This window comes from Acomys minous (assembly GCF_964271855.1).
Source record: "Acomys minous genome assembly, chromosome: 2".
Taxonomy (NCBI): domain Eukaryota; kingdom Metazoa; phylum Chordata; class Mammalia; order Rodentia; family Muridae; genus Acomys; species Acomys minous.
Window position 1 is genome coordinate 90,269,982 of NC_140484.1, and position 25,871 is coordinate 90,295,852.

The 25,871-nt window shown below is 39.5% G+C and overlaps 1 protein-coding gene across 2 annotated transcripts in view; it reads left to right on the forward strand.

Moving 5' to 3' along the window:
- The window catches only part of NELL1 (neural EGFL like 1), an 843,592-nt gene that overhangs the window by 781,799 nt on the left and 35,922 nt on the right, over positions 1-25,871 (forward strand). Inside the window, exon 16 of one of the 2 annotated variants that reach the window (XM_084773584.1) lies at positions 11,004-11,144. The exons of the other annotated variant lie outside the window; for it this stretch is intronic. Coding sequence (XP_084629710.1) covers positions 11,004-11,144 — 141 coding nt within the window. The remainder of the gene's footprint in view (positions 1-11,003; positions 11,145-25,871) is intronic. 2 annotated transcript variants of the gene reach the window in all.

Genomic DNA, 25,871 nt, shown 5'->3' on the forward strand with positions numbered 1-25,871 from the left:
AGTTTTGCTTCTTACGCTGTGATTAACCAACTTTCACTTGTCTGTCAGTGGCTGGAATTTGGCCACTTGTCTGAATCTAGAAAAATCATAAAGAAAAAGGGGAAACATCTTCATCTTAAAGTATGATTCCCAGGATAACCCCAAGAAGCTTAATAAAATGCAGATGGATGCCCTTATTCTAAGAATCTCTCCTTTGGTAGTTGAGACTTGATTGTATTAATTTATAATATGTTCCTTGGTGATATTATTTCTATTAAAAATTAACAAATTAAAGAAGGAAGGCTGAAATCCCATATTTGTGTCAATACTGTTGGAAACAAGTAATCTCTTTGAATGGTCTAAAATATTAGCCCAAGACCTCTACAAATTAGTTCAGGAAGAGGTTCTGACTTGTAGCCATGCTATTATGGTGATTAAATAGCTGAGATATGGGATAAGCCTAGGTTCTGGACATACAAGCTAATAATGTTGATCCCACAAGATCTAATGTCCTTATGCCTTCCCATTTTCATGAGGTAGAATTTTTCCCCTTTGAGAAAAAGAGCTAAGCACGATGAAGGTGTCTCTTGCGACTGGCAAACATGAACAAGAAACCATGTGAACACTTAACACTCAAATAGCCCAAGTGATTATGCCCCACATTTGAAGCAGGACATTTTTTGGGTATTTTGTCTACTTTCCCAGTCTAGCTTGTGGGAGCAAGTATGGTTTGTCTTCTTGTCCAGCAGCAAAGGCTATCATCTTTAGCCTCAGCTAGAGATCTTCCCCAAGTCTGGGGTGCTTCCTCAAGTTCCTTCACCAGTGTGTTCTCTATGTAGGAATCTGGAGCTCTATTTGTATTCCCGTTTCTCTATGCAGCGCTAGTTGCTGTCTCTCCCCGGTGCTCTCTACTTGATCTTCTCAGAACCAGGTCCCCACTGTTGCCCTCCTGAGGCTGGCAGCTGTGGCAGTGTCATATCCTACTCAGTGTTTCCGCACTCACACTTGCGAACCACTTCTTCTATATACTAGTTTGATTTGCTCTCTCTGTCAGTGGAGACAGGGCACACACTCTTTGTTACTCTCCCTCAATGATGTAATTTCATTATTGAACTGAATATTGTGTTTTTTTTTTCTTTAAGTCCTTAAAAATTTTCAATGTTTTTTTTGAAGTGGTGCTGATAAATATGACTTCTATGTAGGAGTGCATTAAATTTCTTTTATCTATTCATTTTATATGAATCATATTTTCCGTTATCTTCCTCTCTCTAATAGTTTATTATTATGTATTGAAACTGTGTCAACCATTAATAGAAGCAGGAATTTCGTCTAGAGGGTCCATTTTCATCACAATAGGTATTTCATTTTCCTGATGTAGAATTCTAAATTCCTTTTCCAAGTTCAACTCTTTTACCTGGAAGCCTAACAACAATGAGTTGAGTCTCCATGAGCGGTGACCAAATGAAACGTGCTGGGGGCTGCATGGGCTATGGCTCTTAGTGTGAGCTGAGAAGTCAAGCAGACCTTGCTAACGTCCACATTCTAGAGCCATTCAGATGTTTTGATGCTACAGTACTATCACACCTTTAAGTGCCTGATCTCAAATTTTCCACAAAGCACTCTGAAGATCAAATACAGTAGTAAGCATAGAGCACTTGTCAGGAAGCCTGAAACACATTAAATTATTAATGAGTTCAGGTTCTCCTCTCTTTGATATAAAAAACAACAACTTCAAGAAATACAACATATCATAAAACAGAATTGATATTGGGAGCTAAACGGGGCGATATACCTGTTGGACACTATAGAATTCAGGTATGAGAAAGAATTCCTTGAATTAGTACTGGTACTTGGCTTCAAGTTAGAAGCAATTATTTGCAGGAAATTAAATTGGGTGTGAAATTTTTGTACTTAAATCAACATTCCTCAGAGTACTGTCATAGAAAAAAAATCCTTTGATCATTACAGACAAACAGTAGTGAAATTCAGGTCACTTCTTTATACTGTGAACAAGTAAGTTTATATAAGGAATATATTTGTCATTTTTAGCACACTGTGACATCAAAAGAAACACAAATCACAATTGCCCAGGTCTATACAGCAAGAATGAATAACTTTTCATATCACTTAGGTTCATCAGTGTGTGGTCACCTTGATGACTAAAAGAACCTTCATGGAAATCTAGCGTTCGGTAGAGTAGTGAGTGAAAAGTATGGTTCAATTAAACCTTTACCTTTTATACAAATGAAAGAATTAATGTATTGACTTGGAAAATAACTTACCCAAACTGCCTCGCTGACTGACTGACTGACCAGCTGCTATTGTTTTAGTCAAATGTTTCTTGGATATGAGTTTTGAAAGTGATGTGCTATTGCTGTGGATTAGAGAAGGCAATCACCAAAAGGTCAGCCTGCTCTCATCTGGGTCTGAGAGAGCAAGCCCCTAGGGTGTGATCTTGGCAGCAGACCTGGAGAAAATGAGTCGATACAAGGCAACTTCTGACACCATCTCAGAAATGAATTTCCTGTGGCCTTCCTTCTCTCTGCCTTTGTCACTTCCTATCCATCAGAAACGTGCATTACTGCCCACTAAGTTCGAGGCTCCATTCTGTCCACATGCTTCCTCAAGGAGTAAACATGCTAGTGAGGGAACAACCACAGCAAAAAAATCACATATATAAAAATAGCAACATATAAAGTCTGCTAGATGACCATAGGCAAAAATGGGAAACACATGCACTCTTACTCATAGATGTTGCTACTTAATTCTTACCAAAATAAATAAGTAAATAAATAAATAACCATTTGAAATATTTCTGAGTTTGCGCTCCCCTCATTCTGGCTTTGTTTGACAGTCAAATGAGATATGTTATTGTTGTTTAATAGCAACTTGGTTTATTAAGTAACAAAATTTCAAAGAGGTTGCTTAAGCCTTCAGTGGCCATTCAGGTGGTGAGCCATGTATGAAGGCATTGATATAGACCAGAGATCATCCATCTTGTCAGAAATTAAGTTTCCAAAGAAGCCTCAGGTACAGTCTCATAGAACACTTCCATTTTACACAATCGAGACATAGAGACCGGAGTGCCTTGATACGGACAGTGGTTCCTTATGAGCTAACTGGGCTCAGAATTAGAGAACAGTGATTACTAACCTCTTAATGAGTGCCTGCTCAGCTTTGTGGAGTAGAGACAAATATAAACATAAATAAATAAATAAAAATTGGAAGCTCAGAAAATGAGATATATCTTGTTCAGAGTTAAACAGCGAAGAAGTAACTGGATAAGACCTCACAGTCAAGTGTATCTGGCTATGCAGCTTTTTGTTTAGCCCTTTATTACACTGTCCTTCAGCACCGAGAATCTGCTTCTGGAGCTACATGCATAATATGTGCTGAGAACTTTTTTTTTTAACTTACCTTTGGGGAGTGAGTCTTCATGAGTTCTAATGTGAAAAGTCTTTCATTTTAATATAGCAGAGGCTGTATTAAAAATAGATGCAAAAGGGTGGATGTAATACGGGTGTAGTCCCACCCTGTATAATGGATAAATTACCACACTGGTGTTTTGTTTAAAAATAGTATCTTTCTATAGAGTCCTGAATGTCCTAGAATTGCTATATAGACCAGGCTAGCCCCAAACTCACTGAGTTCTGCCTGACTTGGCCTCCCAAGTGCTGGGATTAAAGGTGAACACCACTACACCAGGCTTGATAATCTTTTAAATAGCTTCAAGTCCCTAGCAACAATCTGGTCCAGGTAGCAATGTTGGAAGTCAGCGGCAAACGTTCTACCATTTTCAACATGTGATTCCTAAGGTTTCCCTCGACAGTAGCCTCCAATGAGGAGGTGAACACGGCGCCAAGGATACCATGAGGCATGTTAATAGGCAATATTGGAATAACATTCCTTGTGTCAGTCAGGTAGATTTACCTTCTTGAAAATGTGAACTAGAAATGATCATAATGAGTGAGGTAACCCAGAAGCAGAAAAACTCACATGGTATATACTCACTTATAACTAGACATTAGCCCAAGGGGCATGTCCCATGAATGTCTTCACTTATCAGGAAAGTGGGACAGAGGGGAAGACATTCTATTGGGACTCTAGGTGAGAGAAGAATGGGAGAATGAAAAAATAGAAGAATCCAGAGGGTCCTAGAAACCTACAAGAAGAACATTATGATGGGTGGATCTGGGCCTAGGGTTCCTATTCAAACTATGGCACCTGCCAAGGACAATACGTGCAGTAAGCATTGAACCCCTATCCAGATCTAGCCAATGGACAGGACATTCTCCACAGTTGAGTAGAGAGTGGGGACTGACTTTCAAACGAACTCTGGTGCCCCATATTTGACCACGTCCCCTGAATGGAGAGGCCTGGTGACTCAGAGGAAGAATAGCAGGCTACCAAGAAGAGACTTGATACCCTATGAGCATATACAGGGGGAAAAGGTCCCCCTCAATCACAGTCATAGGGGAGGGGAGTAAAGGGAAAATTGAAGGGAGGGAGGATACAACAGAGGCGATAACAATTTAGATGAAATATGAATAAATTAATAAAATAAAATAAAGAAAATGAAGTACTCAAGACAAATCATTGAGACCCATAAAAGTAGCTGGAAAACCTTGTTTTGCTGAGGGTTCTCCATACTCTGTGTTCTATGCAATACTCGCATCCAGTAAACACTAGATAATCATTGGATTTTAGTTTCACACGCTTGTAGCAATTTAATGTTGCACTTTACTTTCTTAACATTTTATATAACATTGGTGAGAGGATTCAAGTTTTAGGGTCTATCGAGTATGGATTCAATATTTTATAATTTTATTATCTCAAGATACAAATAAATACCTTTGAAATCCATAATTATTATTCCCAACCAGTTTGTAATATAATTACCATTTATCTTTTATTTCTTTAAAACCCCTCCTTTGCTATCTTTCAAATTCATGTCTTCCCTTTGTTTCATGTGTGTATATGTGTGTATGTTAATAAATATATAAATACAATATACCCAATCAATATAATGTTACATAGATGTATATGTTTTCAGTCTCAACACTTCCCTGGGGAAGACTCTGCCTCAGGTTCTAAGCATCCTTTTGTTGACTGTAGTTCCTGTCCTAGGGTTGTTTCTTTTCAATGAGAGTATACAGTTATTCTGTCTATTATATTTATTTATTTCTTTTTTATTGAAAATTAAAATAATTCATATAACATCTCATTTGCTATCTCATCCCATGCAACCTTCCATTCTTCCCTCCCTCCCGCTTTCACCCCATTCCCCTTCCCTATGACTGTCACTGAGGGGAACCTCCTCCTCCTGAATATGATGCGAGGGTCTCAAGTCTCTTCTTGGTAGTCTGCTATCGTTCCTCCGAGTGCCATTGGGCCTCTGTCTATTATATTTTAGTGGTGATATCATCCCAAAATTTTAATGATCGTATTGAATAGAAACATGTACCTTAAGAGTTTCGTGTTCAGCAGTGTTATGAAGGTCTACTTTATTTTTTCCATTCTGCAAATCAGAAAAGATGGTCTTTGAAGATCTAAGTAATAAATTAGTGTTTTGGCAAGGAGGAATCGTAAATCATGTGTCCCTAAAGTCCATAGTCTTAATTATAGCTATTTTTAATATTGAAGTGTGGGCATAATGTTATTGTGCACTGTGTAAATATTGAAATGCTGCTTTCTGTTCCCCCATAGCTGGTTGCAGTCCTTGTTGTGAGAATCAGCTGTCTAAACTTTGCTCCCCAATTGTCCCTTGATAGTTCAATAAAGCCCGGGGGGGGGGAGGGAGGAGATAGAGAGGAAAGGGGGCTCAGCCATGAGCAGATGCCCAGGAGACATGAGAAAAGAACAGCTGGAGCAGAGAAAGGCATAAAATGCAAGTATCTCGGGGATTTGGGCAAAGAGGAAGCCAGATTAGCTTAGAGGATTACTACAGACTGATACTTCTCAGCTGTGTAGTAAAGCATGTTAAATAAATAACATAGTCCAGTCTCAATTACTTGGGTGCTAGCTGGGATAAAAGAGAAACTGCAACACACACATTTTTTAAATTACCATAAACACTGAAGTTTTCCCAACCAGGCTTTATCACTATAAGCCAGAAACCCAGTATTCCCAAGAAGAGATCATATTATGCTTAGCACCTAGTAGGCACCCAGTAACCTTATGTTGAATGAAAAATAAAAGATTTTTAAACCATTCGATCACAAGCTGAAAACTTTTAGAGTAGTCATGATGTATTTAGCACAGTGGTTCTCAACCTTCCTAATACTGTGACCCTTTAGTACAGTTCCGCATGTTGTAGTGACCACAACTTCAAAGTTATTTTCACTGCTACATCCTAACTGTAATGTAAATGCCTGGTATGCAGGATGTGCAGTCCCCAGAGTGGTCCTGACCCACAGTTTGAGAGCTGCTGTTTAGCAAAGTGAGCCACAACTGTACTATAAGCCTCACATAATTAATATGCAATACAAACTTATCTTTTGAAGAATCAAAAATACATTCAATGGTAGAGTGCTTGTACAGCATGCACAAGGCCCTGGATTCAATCTCTAGTAGGAGGAAGAGAAGAAAGAGGAGGAGGAGGAGGAGGAGAGGAAAAGGAAGAGGAGGAGAGGAAAAGGAAGAAGTGGGGAAGAAAGGAACAGGCTCTGAGAAAACATTGTTGACTATATACATTTTCACTTAAGAATTTCAATGGCGAGACCTCAGGGAAGAGAACAGCCAAATCTAGAGACTGGGACTTTACAAGAAGCAAGTATTTACAAAGGTGCAATAGAAAATGCTCCTTATCGTATATCCCTAGCAATATTCAATATATTACTTAGGACACGAGAAAATCCTTGGCTAATCACCTGCTTCTCAGCGCCAATAAAAACCTTAATCCAGAAGGAATCTTCATTGAGGGTATTTGTAGCTCTTTTTTGTTTTCTATTTTGTTCCCTTTTAAGCCTCTAAAGATTAGAAATCGAAATGAGGTATTAATCAGAAACAACACAGTATCTGTCAGAGTTAAATAATACATGAGCCTTAAACAAACCCCATTGCACTTAGTTTTATGAATTGGCCTCATGTCTGGTAATTCACAAACCGCAGCGTTAGCGTGGTATTCCCACTCTGTACGGTGGCACAGCTCATCCTTTTCATTCATGGTTCTAATGTTGTATGTTTCGTCGTTCATTCGCTCCCACGTCCTTTCATTGAGTACTTTCCCAAGGCTTACCACTCACTCGCTAAGAGTGAATGTAAGCCTGAATGAGAGTCTCCTCCCCGACCCCATTCTTGGGAAACTGTTATTTGAATGACATACACAAAGGGAAACGTGTGGCAGAGTAAGATGTAGTAAAATGTATGTAGTAGGCACTGGGGGAGGGACGGGGAGGGAGAAGGTGGTCCTGGCTGAGCGTTGAGGAACACCTGGAAATACTTTCTCTTCCTTGATTGTGAACTTCTGGATCGAGGGACTCATGCTGCATTCAACTCCACATCCACTACAATAATAAAATAAATGTTTACAGAGTTCATCTTAGAATATTCAGAGAACTGAATAGGCGCATTGTCTTCATATAAACAATTCTTTCTGGGCTCATTGCTATGGGGGGTGCTATTGTGACTGATGCAGACTCAGACATAGCTAGATTTTTCATCATGGTTCAGCACAGCCACTTTAACAATGATGTTAGTTTGTGTAGCTTACATGGATAAAAAAAAAAAATACTAGCGGTACTATGAGTTCCAGCCTCAAATATCACCCCAGCATCTGTCTCAGCTTTTCAGATCTATCTGGATTACCCTGAGATTTAGAAAACATCCTGGCTCTTGCTAGTGGAAAGAAAAGCCTTGCTGTTGTCTGTTTCCTTTAGGAAGAGCGGCATGTGACAGCCAGCTTTGCTCACTCTAGTTCATTGGAATCTCTCAAGCAAGAAAGCTGAGTTCCACACTAAACTCTTGGAGATCCCATTTCCACAGCATCTGTCTTGTTTGTTTGCTAGCAGCAAGTGCTGACTGGGGAAAAAAAAAAAACAAATCTCCACAGATAAAGGCAGTCCTGGCTTTGGGGAGAATCATCATTTGTAATTTGTGAAGACCTGATGTGGCTGAAACCCCTCTGAGTGTTTTCTGTATTTGGACCTGCCGTGGCTGCACTGAGCACTGTTGTTACTGTGAAAAAGGGATAAGCAGTGTTATGCATGTGCCACACGTGTGTGCTCCCCACTTGCAGTGAGGGTCCAGATAGAACGGGTTTCTAGTTTTAATTCATTTTTTTTTCACTGAGACATGTAGCCATATCACCCTGTACCTGCACGTGGTCTGTGGCTATCCCTTGCAGACTCCCAGACCCGGCTGTGGGGAGTCAACTCAGGGCAAGGGAGCTTTCATCGTTGTTCTTGGTTCCAGAGGAAGCCAGAGGTTCTCCAGCCTCCTAGGGTGATATTCCAGAATTTTAACTTAGCATCTTTTAAAAAAATTTTTACATATATATTTATATTATTGCACATATATACAATAAACTGCCTATAGCAAGAAAACCCATGGAATAATCAGGAATTATTTAAATGTTACATTCTTGGTGGTTTGGTTGTTTGTATTTGACAGCCTTGAAGTAAACATCTTTCCTATCTTGGTGCATCTAGAATTCTGAGTGTAAATCAATCTCCATCACATTTTGTCATTATCAACTTAAAACACCTATCTAGACTTAAAAATAATCTTAACCCCTAAACAACTAAGCTTCATTGTAAAACTAAGCTACCTGGTCTTCAACTCCATCAGAAACATGAGAAAGAATAAAATTAAGTACTTGAGTATACCAGGAGTTCAGGTTAGCAACTTCCCAAATGACAAGATGACAGAGACAGTTTGCTACCTGAACAGTCACCCAAAATTCTCTATAATGTTGGAGCATCATCTTCAGCCCTTCTGGCCCAATATGTCTGACAGACATATTTGTGAGTCACTAACTATTGAGGACTTGCTTAGCCTGTCTTGGCAGAGTTTGGCTGTCAACTCTGCCTGTACCCAAAGTTGCCCATTTTTAAGTAGAATTCTGTCTGTACTAGAAATGAGGACATTTTGCCGACCCTTAACCTGAAGAAAGCCTTTCCCCCATGTGAGCTGAGATCCTATCCCATTTCATTTCATTTTTTTGTTGCTGCTCTTGTTGGACTTTTGTTGTTGTTGTTGTTGTTAATTTTTTTTTCGAATTTTAGTCTGACTCACAGTTTCCACATGTAAAGTTTGGGAAGTGACAATCAATATTAAATGTTAAGAACTCATTTCAAGGGATTTGTATAAATGCACACACAATCTCATTGCTGTGTCTGAAGATGTCACAGAAGTGTTAGGTCCTGGCAAGCAGGATGCCTATTGGGAGTGTCATGTAAAAGAAATGCATGTGTTAAGACTCACAATAGGACAGAGCTTTCTCTGTGCAGTTGAAGGAGCTCTTAGACTCCGCTGGTTTTGCTCTTTACTCAGCTGGCTTGTCATGAGGTGACAGTGTCATATTTCAGGCTAAGTCTTAGCTCAGTGCACAATTCAGGCTTCAAAGAAGTAATCGACTGACTCCAAGCTGATATCTTCAGGGGGCCTTGTTGAAAAAAATCCCAATGTGCATTCATTCATTATGTTTTATATTTCAGTGTTTGTTAAATTCCTGTTCATGTATGCCACAGTTAAGATATTTCCAGGAGAACAAGGAGAAGGTTTTTAGCCAGCAGTGACTATACCCCAAGAAATAACTGTTAGGAGGAATTTGTCAGAAGGAGCCACTTCTGGCATGACAATGAGCAACCAGATTCTGCCCAGTTTATCTTAGGGACAAGTCCTCGGGCTTAAAATTATGTGCATGACTATGGCGTTTGCTGATTGTGAAGAATCAGATCACAGGGAAAGCAAGCGAAGCTCGAGAGACTTTCATTAATCAAGCAAGAGACTTCCATTCATCAAGAATAGGTGGAGAAGATTATTTTTTATTTACTATATTAGTGAGTCGGCATGCTATCATCCCCAGATTGTTTTCCCCAGAACAAGAGATCCATGAGATGTTGAAGCCTTCCCAAGAGAAACATTAAATAGTGAAATAAATTTGTATAATGGAGAATAGTATTTTCCTGGTGGTGTGTGGCATATGCATGTGCATGTTGGTGTATGTATATGTGCGTGCGTGCCTGTGTATGATGTATGTGTGTGTGTGCACATGCTCTTGCACACATGCTTTCTCTGTCAGGGGTATAAACAAATTCTAGATATGCCATTTATCCCTCTGGACTCTGCAGAAGTAGCTTCCTGCTTTCAACTCTCAGTATATAAAGATAGCCATCTGTTGGTTAAATTAACTAATTTTCAAGTTTCCTTATTCTACAATTTGTGTGTGTGTGTATGTGTGTAAAATTATACATGTAGACATATATAAATTTCTGGATTTCTTAAAAGGTTTTGGTTTTAGATTTTCAAGACAGGGTTTCTCTGTGTAGCCCTGGCTGTCCTGGAACTCACTCTGAAGACAAGGCAGGCCTCAAACTCATAGAAATCCATAGAAATGCCTCTTCCTCCTGAGTGCTGGGATTAGAGGTGTGCACCACCACCACCCGGCTTAGACCACTCTTAATATGGGATTTCCTGAATCTCGTCTGTTCTTAAATATCTTCAAAGAACATGTAACAATATCTAGAATTACTAATTAGGAAGACTGAGTCTGAGAACAGCCTTGTTTGTCCAACAGAACATGTTATCAGATTTTAGTCATTCAGATGCCCTCCCATCTGAGGAATGTACTTAGGGGCTACCAATTTTCATCCATATTGCTCTTTTTATGTGAGTGAAGCTTTCAACATTTTTTGGATTCTGGGATATTATGTTGGATCTTTCTGTAACTTTTATTTTAGATGACACTTCAACTGTAATTGGTATGTTGACATCTGTTGACAGAAGCATGTTTGAGGTATTTACTGAAAGGTTAGTGTAAAGACACTAATGTCCCGGTGGGCTTGTGTTTTTCTCTGAGGCAGATATTGATGAATGTGCAGAGGGATTCGTTGAGTGCCACAACCACTCCCGCTGCGTTAACCTGCCAGGGTGGTACCACTGTGAGTGCAGAAGCGGTTTCCATGACGATGGGACCTACTCACTGTCCGGGGAGTCCTGCATTGGTAAGCAGCTCTCAGCAACACCCTGCACCTGGATCGTTAAAAAAGGTTGACTTACTTTGCAACTCCATGCCACCACTCACTGACTAAAGTCAGCTTTTTCAAATTTTCTTCCCCTACAATTTAGAGGTTAGGCCAGGGATTATAGAGGGTGATGTGTTCGGAATTTTGTACCAAAGTGCAGCACTCAGAGGAATACGGACTGGCTCTGTGTGCTGAGGATGTTTGTTCTTTCTCTGTAAAATCGTGGTGACAGGCTGAAGTTTTTTGACAGCGGGAGAAGCAGCTGACAAGTGGAAATAGGGCTAGATTTAGAATTTAAAAGTGCAGCTTAAATTCAAACTCTCAGAAGTCACTGTTCTCTCTGATCCTTCCTCTGGGTATGTGTAAAAGAAATAATGATGGGGACAAGATGGAATGTCTGTTTAAAATTGCAGCTTTGAACTTATAGCGTGCATACAATACATTTTGTGTTAACCTTACTGTTGTTGCTGTTGCTGCTGCTACCATCACTCTCAGTGTCACCTCTAGCCACCATTCTGCCTGGGATTCTGCTAATGTTTCAACGTAGGGAGTTAGCTGAATTCTTTTTTTTTTTTTCAATTTTTTCCCCTTTATTAATTTATTCTTGTTACATCTCAATGGCTATCCCATCCCTTGTATCCTCCCATTCTTCCCTCCCTCCCATTTTCCCCTTACTCCCCTCCCCTATGACTGTTCCTGAGGGGTATTACCTCCTCCTGTATATGTTCATAGGGTATCAAGTCTCTTCTTGGTAACCTGCTGTCCTTAAGCTTAAGACTCTAGAACTTTGAAGGAACCCGGCTGATTGAAGATTTAACATCCATGGGCAATCTCGTTCATTCCCGGTCTGTGTAGTCAGATGAAGACAGATGGTATCTACCGTAATTTAATCACCATTTTCTTAACTTCTCAGCCAGTTACAGTGAAACAAAAGACAGCTAAGCCACAGAGGGACACAGCATAAACTGTCCTCCAGTCTCTTGCTGCTGGGCTCTATGGTGTGTGGTGGTTACAAAGCTTAGACGCTCAGGGTAGGCTGTACCACCAGCACAAGTCCCACTCTTGTGCCTCTGAATATATTGCTTTGGGGGAAACAGTAGTCTGTGCCTCAGGTATTAGCATCTGTAAAATGGAGCTAATGCTTATGTCTAATTGTGATGGACAGTGTAATAGCTAATTGGATTGGCATCTATTAAACATTAAAAATGTATTAGTGTTCTGGCTATTATCAATAAGGCCACTATGACCATGCCTGTCCTGGATCTACCTTCGTGGACCAGGCTGGCCTCAAACTCACAGAGATCCACCTGCCTCTGCCTCCCGAGTGCTAGGATTAAAGATTGTATCATACCACTATAGGGTATCAAAAATGGAAGAAGAAGAAAAAAAAAGAAGCTGGATTATGAATCAGAGGATAACTTCAGATGGTATGATTAGTAAACATTAACCTCTGGCCTGCCATCATAAACTTAACAATAATTTGTTGAAAAAGATGAATAAACCAAGTGTGCAGTTCAAAAAAAATGTATAGTGTTTATCTTAAACGTCAGTACATTTCAGCATTCTTTTTAATACTAACCATCATTTCTATTACTGTTGAAATAATGGTTTATAACTTCATAGAGAGCGTTTCCTTTATCAAGTTTCACATACTTGCTTTACATATTGTTGTTGGGTATATTGTGTCATAGAGTATATGTGAAAAGTAGATCAAATGGCTATACCCAAGGACTGAAGAAAGAGACAATATTAACATATATGATACTAACTTTGATGGATGAAATAATATTTTAATCTTTGGTAATGATATGTAACATATAATTGATTGGATTTTAGTTATAAAGAGTTTTAGAAACCATCTAGTTAAAACAACATCAGAAATGACTGGGCTTGCTGTGGGGCTGTATGCCTCTGCCTATGGTGTGCCTCCTCTGTGGATGGGAAGCCAGCTGATTGATCGTGTATGTGTGTGCGCATGTGCATGTGCGTGTGCACATGTTTCCCTCCTTGATGTATTCTTAGGAATGATTAATCCTCTAGTGTATTGATTTCAATCCTTTTACCAGAGACAGTTTCAATACCATGTTCTAGTTTCAAAACATGCTTCATTCTGCTGCCTTTGCAATGAGATCATTTATAGTCAGTGTATAATAAATTAGGAAACGCAGCCACATTATGTGATTACAAAAGAAACTCCAACACAGACAAGGGTAGGTGCTTGCTTCCAAACATAAGGTTTATTTCAGACTAAGTAAAGTCAAACCAGGTCAAGGGAGCCAGCATCATGGATGCTAAGGACAGGCACTGGTAGAACTGGCACGGTAAGGCGATGTGTTACTGTCCCAATTTTGGTTTCTGACTGCCAAGCTGAGTGGCATGCATGCACATGCTCAGGTGTGCACACGTGAATGTTTGTGTGTATACATGTGTATCTGTGTATGAGTTCGTGCACGCCCTTGCTTCATCCGTGGACTGACTCCTATTGTGCACAGGGGCCATCTCTGATGTGGTCTTTTAACAAGAGAACGGATGTTATTATTCATGGCACTCCAACTTTAATTGGTAATCTGAGTTATTTTTCTTTTTCTCACTTTCCAAGAAACATGATATTGGAATTCTGGCTACCACTCAATGTTTCTTTGGTAACTGATAACCACTTGATTGACTCTGACTTTTTCCTGGACAAGCAAATGTATAAATTGGGGTACTGTGCCTTTCTGTTCAAACTAATTTTTAATACCTCTTCTCTGTGAGCAGCTTTCTAACTTTCACATAGCTTTCAAGCTCTTAGGTGTCATTGTCCCTGTCTACTTCCTTACTTCATCACCTCTGTGTTAGCATGTTTGTTTTTCCAGGCCTTGAACATGTGAGTACCTCCTGGTGCCTGGTGTGTGTCTTTACTGTTCTTGCTGGCACTTGACATAACTGCCTATAGTTAGGTGTCACATCAAATGTTCTCATTTAGACAGCCAGTTTGACTGTTATTAAATAATCTGTATTTTATCTTCCTCAAACGCTTTGTTTTATATATATATATATATATATATATATATATATGTGTGTGTGTGTGTGTGTGTGTGTGTGTGTGTGTGTGTGTGTGTGTGTCTTAAATACTTTTTAACATATGGGGGGTTTGAGATGGTATTTCTCTGTGTAGCCTTGGCTGTCCTGGACTAGCTTTGAAGACCAGGCTAGTCTCAAACTCACAGTGATCCACCAGCCTCTGCCTCCTAAATACTGGCATTAAAGGCATGCACTGCCACCACCCGGCCAGTTTCTTGTTCTTAGGTGGTAGAGACCTTGCCTGTCTTTCAATACCATACCTGCAGCCTCTAGAAAGAAAAATACGGTATTCCATACAGCTGTGTCCAATGATTGAAAGAACTGACATTCAAAATATATGAGGTCATCTATGTTTCCCTTTTGACTTGACATAGCAAGGTCTATAGATAGTTCTGCAGGGCAAAAGATGTTAGATTTTGTAAAAACCACCAGAGACATTTTAGAAAAGAAATTCAATTTGAGTGCCCCTACTGCACCCACCCTGCATCACACCTTCTGGGATCTAACTGAACAAATGGAGGTTTCTGTTCTTGGGGCATTTATGAACTGAAAACATAGAATAATAATAACAGAGCTTATTGCCAGTGAAAATTATCACACCTGAATAAGCCCCAAGTAGCATACACTACTAAGGATTGCATTTAGAAGACTAGGTGGCTCCTAAACAACCTTTAAAATAAAAGGGTGGCTTTGCAAAACAGACTCAGCTATGCTCTCCCTCAGACAATGGTAGGAATACAAGCATTAGAATCTAAAATTATGGCCATTTAGGCATTTAGAAGAATAGTCTCATCATCCTATGCTGGGTTTTTGTGAGAGGGTGATAATAACACCTGTTATATTCACTTCATCAGAAACTCTATGGCACTGACACAATAAAGAATAGCACTCACACAAGAATTGTTTCTATCTATAAAAAGCCAAGATTGGCTGCTTTTTCCAAAAATAGATCACATGGTCCAAGAAATGAATGGTACTAGGCTTTATCAAGGCACAGTCACCATATACAAGAGACTCGTTAGTAGTGATTGTTCTCTGTCTTGTTCATTTGTACAATAAACAAATGAGGCTAGGACATACAAATACCTTGGGTTTGCTGTTATAGGAATGTGCCAGTGGCCTGCTATGGTGCACTGATTTGATGAAGCAGTAGGAGTCTGTGATTTTCAAGGCTAGTGTGGAAGTTGTAAACAGGTGTGTGTGTGTGTGTGTGTGTGTGTGTGTGTGTGTGTGTGTGTGTGTGCAGTATGTACATCTGTACATGCAGGTGTGCAGAGGACAAACATTAATGTTGGCTGTCTTCTGTGATCACTTTCATCTTCCTGTTAGGACAGGATTTTTCACTGAACCCAGAGCAAGTATCTGGTTGGCCATTGAACTTCAGGGATCCTTCCATCTCTGCTTCCCCTCAGCATTAGGGTTATGGAAATGTATCACTATGCAAGCATTTTAAACCTGTGCTAGGGATTGGAACCTAGCAGTTCCTCATGCTTGTAGGGCAGATGCTTTATTGCTGAACCATTGCCTCAGCCTCACAGCGGCTTTTCTACCCATGCATAGTGGTCTGTGTCACCAAGAAATGAGGTGAAACATGATAAACATAATGATGGCTTATAGAAAGAAGAAGCAGTACTCGAGATGTTTTGAAAGATTCTCTTCATCTCCGACTCTGTGTCATTCTGTCACCATGCTCTCAGTCCTGAATATGGGCCTTTATTGTCCTTTGGTATTTTTCAGGCTTTGCATGGTGGCTACTCCAGCCTGTTCATCCTCTTATTCCATCCATCCTCAAGGCATTATTCTTTGCTTACATCTTTCTCTCTTATTAGCCTGCATCCCAATTTCTACTGGTCAAAGTTCCAGTCAAATCTTATTCCCCAAATGGAATCTCCATACACAGTTCACAGGAGATCTCAGGTACCTTAAAAAATTTTTTTTCATGATCTAGTAGTATAATCAGGAGAATCATTATCAGCTTGTCTTAAGTGGGACCCGGACTACAGTGGTCTTCAAAACCATCTCCAAGTGACTAGGGGGAAATTCTCCATTATCATGTAAAATCATTGTAATAGGTTTTCTCTGTTAATGAGAACAGTTTCAAAACTTTCCAGCTTATATGGACCCACAGCTATTTATTTATAACAGAATTTACCAGGTAAGTCTTGTGTTATTAATCAGTTTTTTTTTTCATCTCTATAGCATTGTGTAGTTCTGTGTTTCTGTATTAAGTTAAATCGCATTGGAGTGCCTTATAGTAATTAATAAAAAATTTCAGAATCCAACAAAATTTATTTTGTTGAGGTACACAGGAGGAAGACATGGTTATTCTACCAACACTAGGCAGCTGTCAGCCTCCTGTTACTACCTTCTCTACAGGTCACAGTAGAGTGAAGCAGACACCACACTCTGTTCTGCTCTCTGGTCACAATTAAACAGTATGGTCACATAGGCAGCTGTGCACCTGCTGTCACCATATAATGAAGAGAAAACTGATATTTACTATTATCAGTTATTAAAATAGTGTTTTAAACAACAGTGTGTTATCTGTTTATTGCTAACTTTTATCACTATACAAAGTAAAAACAAATGACAAAACAACTAGGGAAGGCTGTGATGGAATTTCTTATTTAAAATCTTTGTTAGCACAACTTGTGGCATTTCCTTGGAAGTTAGAAGTTATCAATATTTTCAGGTGGACCAAGAGATCGAGTAGGGAAAGGTAGATATAGTATGTACCAATGTCACCAGAACCCAAATAGAGAGGTTAAGAACACGCTCCACACTTATGTATGGCTATCTGGGTACCCACAAAAGATCTCACAGTGGGGTTGTCTGCATCTGATGAATCAGATGAGAATAGTCCTGTCAGCAGCTCTGGGAACTTGCTTTTCCATTGCAAGTCCAGCCACATGTGTACAGATCTGGACCTGTCAAGCATGGCAAGTAGACAGGATGCGTTGTAGAGACTTCTGGGAAAACAAATGCTCATCTTCGTTTCAGTGATAAACACTTTAAACATGACATTGATTCAGAGTCTGTCATACCCAAGGCTCAGCAATCACCTGGACAAACAGGCTGACAGGGCAAGCTTGTATATTGTTGAATTTTGGAACTATAACCAGGTATTTGGTAGCATTCTAATGGGATGTCAAATTACCTATCAGGTCTATACTATTAGTCACTCTATGTTACTCATCCATGTGTTGCTGTGACAATATATCTGAGATGGACAATCTGAAAGCAGGAAGGTTTTAGTGGCTTTGGTCCATTTTTAGCCAACTCTGTTGCCTTTGGGTCCATAGCAAGGTAGAACATCATGGCATAGATCATGTGATAGATAAAATTGCTCACCTTGCAATGTCCAGGGAGCAAATTAAAAAAGAGGTATAATGAATGGCTGGACCAATGTGTGTCCTTCAAGGGCAGGCCCTGGTCTGCTTCTTTCAGCCAAGGCCCCTGTACTGGCTCTTTAGGGTCAGAGTATAGAAATGGAATAATCCCCTCATGAGGTCAGAACCCTGTTGATATAGTCACCCCTTAAAGGTCACATCCCTAAACACTGTTGCATTGTGATCTCTCAGAAACTAGCAATGGTCATGAAGATATGGAGAGTCTGAGGCTCAGTTCTTATCAGATGGCAACTACGTAAAACAAAAACAGAAGAAAATTAGGATGTTGGTGCTCACACACATACACACACACAAATACAAACACGCACACATGCATGCATGCTGCATGTAAATATATGCATGCATACATAAACATACATACATGCTTGTATAATATCCCTAAGACGTTGGTCTTATGGATGGTGCAGAAGATTCATCCCTGAGGAATATTAAAACTTGAAAGTTCAAAACCAAACCAAGTACATAAATCACCCATGAAGCAAACAATAGCCTCCCTGTAAAATGATGTGGTTGGAATTGTAGCATATGGATGCAATTATGGGAGAAAGAAATCAGAGCAGACCAGAGAACAGTCATACCAGACAGCATGTGAACAATTGGACTCACAGGTAAAAATGTAAAAATCTACTAATGATATCTAAACCCCACAAATTATCTAATGTTGTAAGGGCTTTCCATTTACTGACTCATTTATACTCAGAATAATTGTGTTAGAAAGTGATTTGCATAATGACCATTTAATAAACAGATAAGCAGAGTCTTCTCCATGCATTATGAATGTCCCAAATTTATTTGCCCTTAAATCTCCTTTATTTCCCAGGCATCTTTAAACTTTATTTTATTTTGGAGAATTTCATACATGCGTTCTGTCTCCACATCATATCTACCCTTTTCTCTCCCCACACCTACTTCAGCTGTATCAGCACATACTACCTCTTAAATGTATAGCCTCTTCAACTTTGATTATTGATTATTCATACACAGACAGACCAACAGACAAAAACTACCGAGTTCATTGAGTGTTGCTTTATATTCATGTGTTTAGAACTAACCACTTGGAATTGGATAAGCTCTCAGGGGTTCCGTTTGTGAAGAAGACTGATTTCCTATGCAGAATGCAACTCAATGAAGTCGTTCTTATGCCAGTACTGTGTACTGGAATTTTCTAGAATGCATTATCCATCCAGTGTCATTGAATAATGAGCAGATTCTAAATAGATTTCTCTTCTGCGTGCGTAGGAAAGATTTGCTGAGTGCACAAACTGCTGTGTAAATAGAAGATATTTTAAAATGAAAAGTTGACCTTTCTTAGAAGGAAGTCAAGTTCACCTGTGCTTGTGTGTCTATTACTTACTTTGTTGATGTGGTCATTTGGTACGAGTCATTCAGCTCTGTTGTTTGGTGGTGGGTTCTGTCAGGCCTCCTGACTTGCAGTTGGCTTTCCTCTTAGATGAATGGTTCCATGGTCATGCTTTAGACAGGTGTGATTCTGCTTTGTGTGGAATGGATATTTTGTCTTGTTTCTAAATCAGATTCATTAATTTTACAAATAGCATTCAGAGAGCTGCTCTCTTATCCACTCCTGTTGGCTGAGACTTGAAAATAGGATTTTACAGTCCCAACCAATCTTAAAAGTAGTCTCTACAAGGACCATGTTAAGTCAGAATAGAAGGGCTTCAGAAGCTGGAGATGACCCTTTTGTACCAAGTGATGACCTACCCGGTGGGAGGTCAGAGGAAGGGAAAGCTATGAGGAAGGCTCTAGGAGCTGGCCTAGGATGTGCAGACGAGTAATTGTTGGGTATTACCCAAGGGAAAACATAGACAAAGAAAGTGCTTTAAAGCACTGTTAGCTTTTCTATAGAACTTTATTCTCATGTGGATGAAGCATCTTGAAATATCAATCATCAGTTGTCGCTAACAAATTTTCAGGGATTTGTTTCTGGTTTATTTTATTTTATTTTTGACAGACCCTCATCATGTAGGCCCAGATGTCCTGGAGCCACACATATAGCAACATAAACCTCTCCATCTTCCTGCCTTGGTTTTTCTCATAATGGAATTACCAGGGGGTGCCTCTGTACCTGGCTTATTTAAAAGTGTGAAGTGAAGTTTTTGCTATCTTCTTGAGTTGTCAGCCACTTCTACCAGTGAGAAAGGGGTAGGTAGGGCACACAGAAGCCTTCATTCCCAAAGAGGACATGTCCTGTGTGGATTCTGGTAGTGACTCCACATGTGTGACTGTCTATGCAGCACTGCTGACTTTCACTTGAGGGTCTTAGAGATGCAAATTTAAACCACTCCAGACAAAAACCCTGTGATTAGGGTTTTGATGAGACCCTGTTGGCTAATGTGATGCTCACTCACGTCTGCAAACCATTGCTATGGGTTTTCACTGAAAACCTCCAGAGGCCCCTGGAACACTAAGTAACTGTGTAAGTACATCTGTGTTTACATCTTAGAGAGGACATGAGCGGATATTTACCCTGGGATCTCAGAAAGATGCTGCCCCTCGACAGTGCAACAACCACTGTGGAAATTACAGGTCCCAGCATTGGCATTTCAGCTGCCATTCTGATTCAAATCTTCGGTAGTTTCTGCCTGAAGATCTGTAAACTTTCTCCAGGGAGATTCATTTGCCTTCTTTTCTCAGTTCCTAAATATTCCTTTTTGGTGAATCCTATGCAGTTGTCAACTTCTTGCCTCTTGAGGCTCAGTATGAACAGTCCTTTCATTATAGAAACTTCTGGCTTAAATGCATTAGAGGCAAAGATCATGTCTAAGCAGCAATTCAGACATCAGCATCTACAACTTCTTTGTGATGAATATTGAATTGTTTGCTTTAGTGTAAGGTTACCCCTGCTGCTGTGGTATATTTACCTGTGGCTTTATGAGCACTGAGTCTTAAACAGCACTACTCAGATCAAATAGAGCACTGTGGGCAAAAAAAAAAAAAAATCACCATTCACTTTTGAGTCCCTCTTGAAGTCTGAGTGGCAGGAAAAGGGTGGAAGAGGTTACACTGTGTGCCAGCCAGATATGTCATGTTTTGAAGAGAGTGGGGTTGGAGCATCATGATGTTTCCCTTGAAGAGTGAGAGAGAAAAGGAAGGAGGAAAGACGCATGTCAAGGGAACACAATGTTTCCAGGCCAATCACATGTGGATGGAAATGCTCCAGGGAGCTACAGGAGTCTGAGTGGAGACAGCCATAAAGAGAGCTAATACTGTTTGGGGGATTGTGACACTATAACCCTAATAAAGCACCTGATATATCGGTGGAAGGGTGGGAAATGAGGGAGGAGGCTGTGAGGCCGTAGACCATATTGTGATGGGGGAGTTGGGAGTGTTGAAACCTTCCTCATAATCTGTTTCTCCCAATGTTGAAATTTTATGGTGTGTGAAAATGTGATGTCTTTTGTAGAAGTAGCAATTTTTAATGTAGCATGTAGCTATATAAGCCCAAAAGTCCTTTATGTGGGGTTGTATCCCTGTGGAATGGTTCATTTTGATTGGTAATTGATTTGGATTGTGATATTCCCTTGGGAATCAGTGAGATGTATCCTTGTGTGCATCTGTAAGTGAATGCATTTCCAGAGGGAAATAACTCAGAGGTAAGGTATTCTCTGAATATGGTACCATTCTATGAACTGGGGTCCCAAATTGAATAAGGAATACTACTACTAGTAGTAGTTGTAGTAGTAGTAGTAGTAATAGTAGTAGTAGTAGTACTAGTAGTAGTAATAGTAATAGTAATAGTAATAGTGATGATAATAATAATAATGTGGCGACAACTAGCAGTCATCATCAACTTCTGTTCCTGATGCAGTATGACCAATCACCTCACATGCCTGCGGCTATGTCCTCTCTGTACCTCCAAACTGTGAATCAAGATAAAACAATTTTCCTTATGTTGTCGTTGTCAGACATGTCTCACAGTGCTGTGAAAATGAAGTAATATACTTAGCAGATCAAATGTGCTATAGAAATATCTGTTAGTAAATGAATGAATAAAGGGACCATGAAATGATTATTATTTTACTTTATTTATTTTTAATTTATTCATTTTATATTCCGATGGTAGCCCCTTATCTCATCTCTTCCCAGTTTCACCCTCCATCCCTCATTCCCCACACCCCACCTCCCCTAGTACTCAGAAAGGAAGAGCCCTCCTCCCCTACCATCTGACCCCTGTCTATCAAGTCTCAACTGAGCTGCCTATATCCTCTTCTTCTATGGCATGGCAAGACCTCCCTGCCAGGGGGAAGTGATAGCAGAGTGGGCATTCTATGAGACCACAGTTACCTTGATGCCTAAATGGCCCAAAGACACACCAAAGAAAGATTTTAAACAAATTCCCCTTATGAACATTGATGAAAAGATATTCAGTAAAATACTCTCAAACTGAATCCAAGAACACAACAAAAGTATCAGTCACCATGACCAAGTAGGCTTCATCCCAGGCCTGCAGGGATGGTTCAATATATGAAAATACATTAATGTAATCCATAAACAAACTGAAGTCTCAAAAGACAAATATCCAGTGGCTGAGCATTTAAAGAAATGCTCAATGTCTTTAGTCATCAGGGGAATGCAAATCAAAATAACTCTGAGATTCAATTTTGCATCCATCAGAATACCTAAGATAAAAAAACTCAAGTGACAGCACATGCTGGGGAGGATGTGGAGAAAGGAGACTATTCCTCCATTGCTGGTGGGAGGGCAAACTTGTACAACCACTTTGGAAATCAATTTGGTGCTTTCTCAGAAAATTGGGAATAATTCTACCTCAATACACAGCCATACCACCATTTTCAGGGTAAGGATATTTGCTCAAGTATGTTCATAGCTGATTTATGCATTGTAGCTAGAATCTGGAAACAACCTAGATCTCCCTAAACTGAAGAATTGGTAAAGAAACTGTGGCACATTTATACAATGTACTACTGCTCAGCTATTATAAACAAGGAAATCTTGAAATTTGCTGGCAAATGGATGGAACTAGAAAATATCATCCTGAGTGAGGTAGCCCAGACCAAGAAAGACACTCATGGTATATACTCACTTATTAGCAGATATTAGTCAAATAATAGAAGATAACCACACTGTAATAAACAGACCTAAAGAAACTAAATAACATGGAGGACCCTAGAGAGAATGTTTAATTCTCATTCAGGAGGACAAATAAAATATACACAGAAAGCAGTTGAAGAGAAGGAATAGGAAGGGGGCCTACCCTAGAGGTACTCTGGAAAACCCCACCCAGCAGGATATCTAAGCAGATGCTGAGACACAGCCAAACTCCTCTGGGGTGGAGCACAGGGAGTCTTATGGAAGAGTTGGGGAGTAGAGGGACCTGGAGGGCACAGGAAATCCAAAAAGAGATCAATGGAGTCAACAAATCTGGGCTCAGGTGCAGAGACTGACGCACCAACCAAGGACCATGCATTGAAAGGACCTAGACTTCCCGCTCACGTTCAGTTGATAGGCATGTTTCCATATGAGTCTCATAATATGGGGAGTAGGGAATGTCTCTGATCCTGGCCTTTTTTTTTTTTTTTTTTTTTTTTTTTTTTTTTGGTTTGGGACACTTTTGATAACTGCTTCTATTTCTTTAGGGATTATTGAACTGTTTAAACTGTTTATCTGATGGTGATTCAGTTTTGGAGAGTGGAATCTATCAAGTAAATTGTCCATTTAGTTTAGATTTTCAAATGTGTTAGCACATAGGCTTCTGAAGTAAGATGTAATAATTCTTTGGATTTCCTTGATGTCTGTTGTTATGTCTCCCTTTTCATTTCTGATTTTGTTGATTTGGATATTCTCCCTTACCCTTTAGTTTGTTTGATTAAGGGTTTGTCTATCTTGCTGCTTTTCTCAAAGAACCAGCTCTTTGTTTTATTGATTCTTTGAATTATTCTCTTTGTTTCTAATTTATCTATTTCAGCCCTGAATTTGGTTATTTCCAGGCATCTTATCCTCTTATGTGTGGCTTCTTTCTGTCTTTCTTTCTTTCTTTCTTTTTCTTTCTTTCTGGCTTTTAGGTGTGCCATTAAGTTGTTTATATGAGATATATTCAATTGCTTTATAAAGATACTTAGTTTTATGAACTTCCCTCTTAGCACTGCTTTCATTGTTTCCCATATGTTTGGGTATGTTGTCCCTTCATTTTCATTGAATTCTAGGAAGTCCTTAATTTCTTTCTTTCTTTCTTCCCTGACCGAGTTGTTGTTGAGTAGAGAATCAATAAGTTTCCATTTATGTGTAGGCTTTTTGTTATTTTTATTGTTGAAGTTCAGACTTATCCATGCTGGTCTAACAAGATACCATGGATATTTCAATTTTCTCATATCTGTTGAGGCTTGCTTTGCAATTGAACATATGGTCAGTTTTGGTGAGGGTTCCATGCGGTGATGAGAAAAAGGTATATAATTGTGTTTGGGTGAAAAGTTCTGTAGATATCTATTAGGTCCACTTGAATAATGGCATCTGTTAGTTTCATTATTTCTCTGTTTATTTGCTGTCTGGATGATCTTTCCATTGGTGATAGTATGGTGTTGAAGTCTCCTACTATTAATGTGTGGGTTTTGATGTGTGACTTAAGCTTTAATACTATTTCTTTTATAAATGTGGGTACCCTTATATTTGGGACATAGATGTTCAGAATTGAGATGTCATCTTGGTGGAATTTTACTTTGAGTATTAAGTGTTCTTCTTTATCTCTTTTGATTAACTTTAGTTGAAATTCTACTTTATTTGATATTAGAATGGGTACACCAGCTTGTTTCTTGAGTCTGTTTGCTTGGAAAAATCTTTTTCCAGCCCTTTACCTCAGGTAATGTCTCTCTTTGTGCCTAAGGTGTGTTTCTTGTATGCAGTAGAATAATGGGTCCTGTTTATGCATCCATTCTGTTAGTCTGTGCTTATTCTTATGGGAGAGTTGAATCCATTGATGTTGAGAGATACTAATGCCAAGTGACTGTTAGAATCTTTTATTTGATATTGGTTGTGGAAGTGTGTTTGTGTGCTTGTCTACTTTTGGTTTTGCTGTAGTGAATTTATTTATATCTTGTGCTTTTTTGAATATAGTTAACCTCCTTTCTTAGAGTTTTCCTTCTGGTATTTTCTGTGGTCCTGGGTTTAAGCATAAATATTATTTAAATTTGGTTCTGTCACAGAATATCCTGTTTTCTCCATCTATGGTGATTGAAAGTTTTGCTGTGTAGAGTAGTCTGGACTGGCATCTGTGTTCTCTTAGGGTTTGTAAGATGTCTTCCCAGGCACTTCCTGATTTTGTGGTCTCTGCTGAGAAGCCAGGTGCTATTCTGATGGGTTTGCTGAGGTTGGAGCTGCTTGCCCATGTAACAGAAGGTATCCACTCCACTGAAAGGTTGGAGGTTGGGCTGTGAGCCTCGGTACCCTGATCCACATGGCAGTGACAGTGAAAGCATCCACAGATGGAGGGAACAGGCATATGGCCTGAGGCTGAGGTCCTAGAGTTGGAGCCTGGGAGTTTTCCCCAGGTTTAGCAGGGTGGCTTATGGTTAGAACCAAGTGTTTCGCACATCATGGGCTCTTGTCCCACCTAGGCAACACAAATATTTGAGGCTTTGGTGCCTACAGCACAGCCTGTAAGTCACTATGCTCTCACTGCTGTCCTGCATCTTGGATCTCTATAATGATTACTTTATGACCAATAAGGACCCATACCCAAGTTATCATGATAAGCATAGATGGACCCTGTTCTAAGGGCATGAATTTCTTTTGTTTCAACTCTAGTATCCTTAAAGAAAAACAAAGGAGTGTTAAAGGTGAGTGAGCATAGTAAGAGAGATATTTTAAGTAGTAAGGAAAATCTTAAATAGTAATAAACTTGCAATATGGAGAATGTTCCCAGGTAAGTGGAATAAAACTCTAACTTGTGTAGAAGTGACTATATGGGGGCTAGAGAGATGGCTCAGAGGTTAAGAACACTGGTTGTTCTTCCAAAGGTCCTGAGTTCAATTCCCAGCAACCACATGGTGGCTCACAACCATCTATAATAAGATCTGGTGACCTCTTCTGGCCTGCAGACAGAATACTGTATAAATAATAAAATTTTTAAAAAGTGACTATATGGTTTTGTTGTTGTTGTTGTTTTGTTGTGTTATTTTTAAGACTCTCGTATTATTTAGAATTATATATAAGCATGTATGTGTTTGTGCATGTGCATGCATGTCTATACACATGTGCAAGT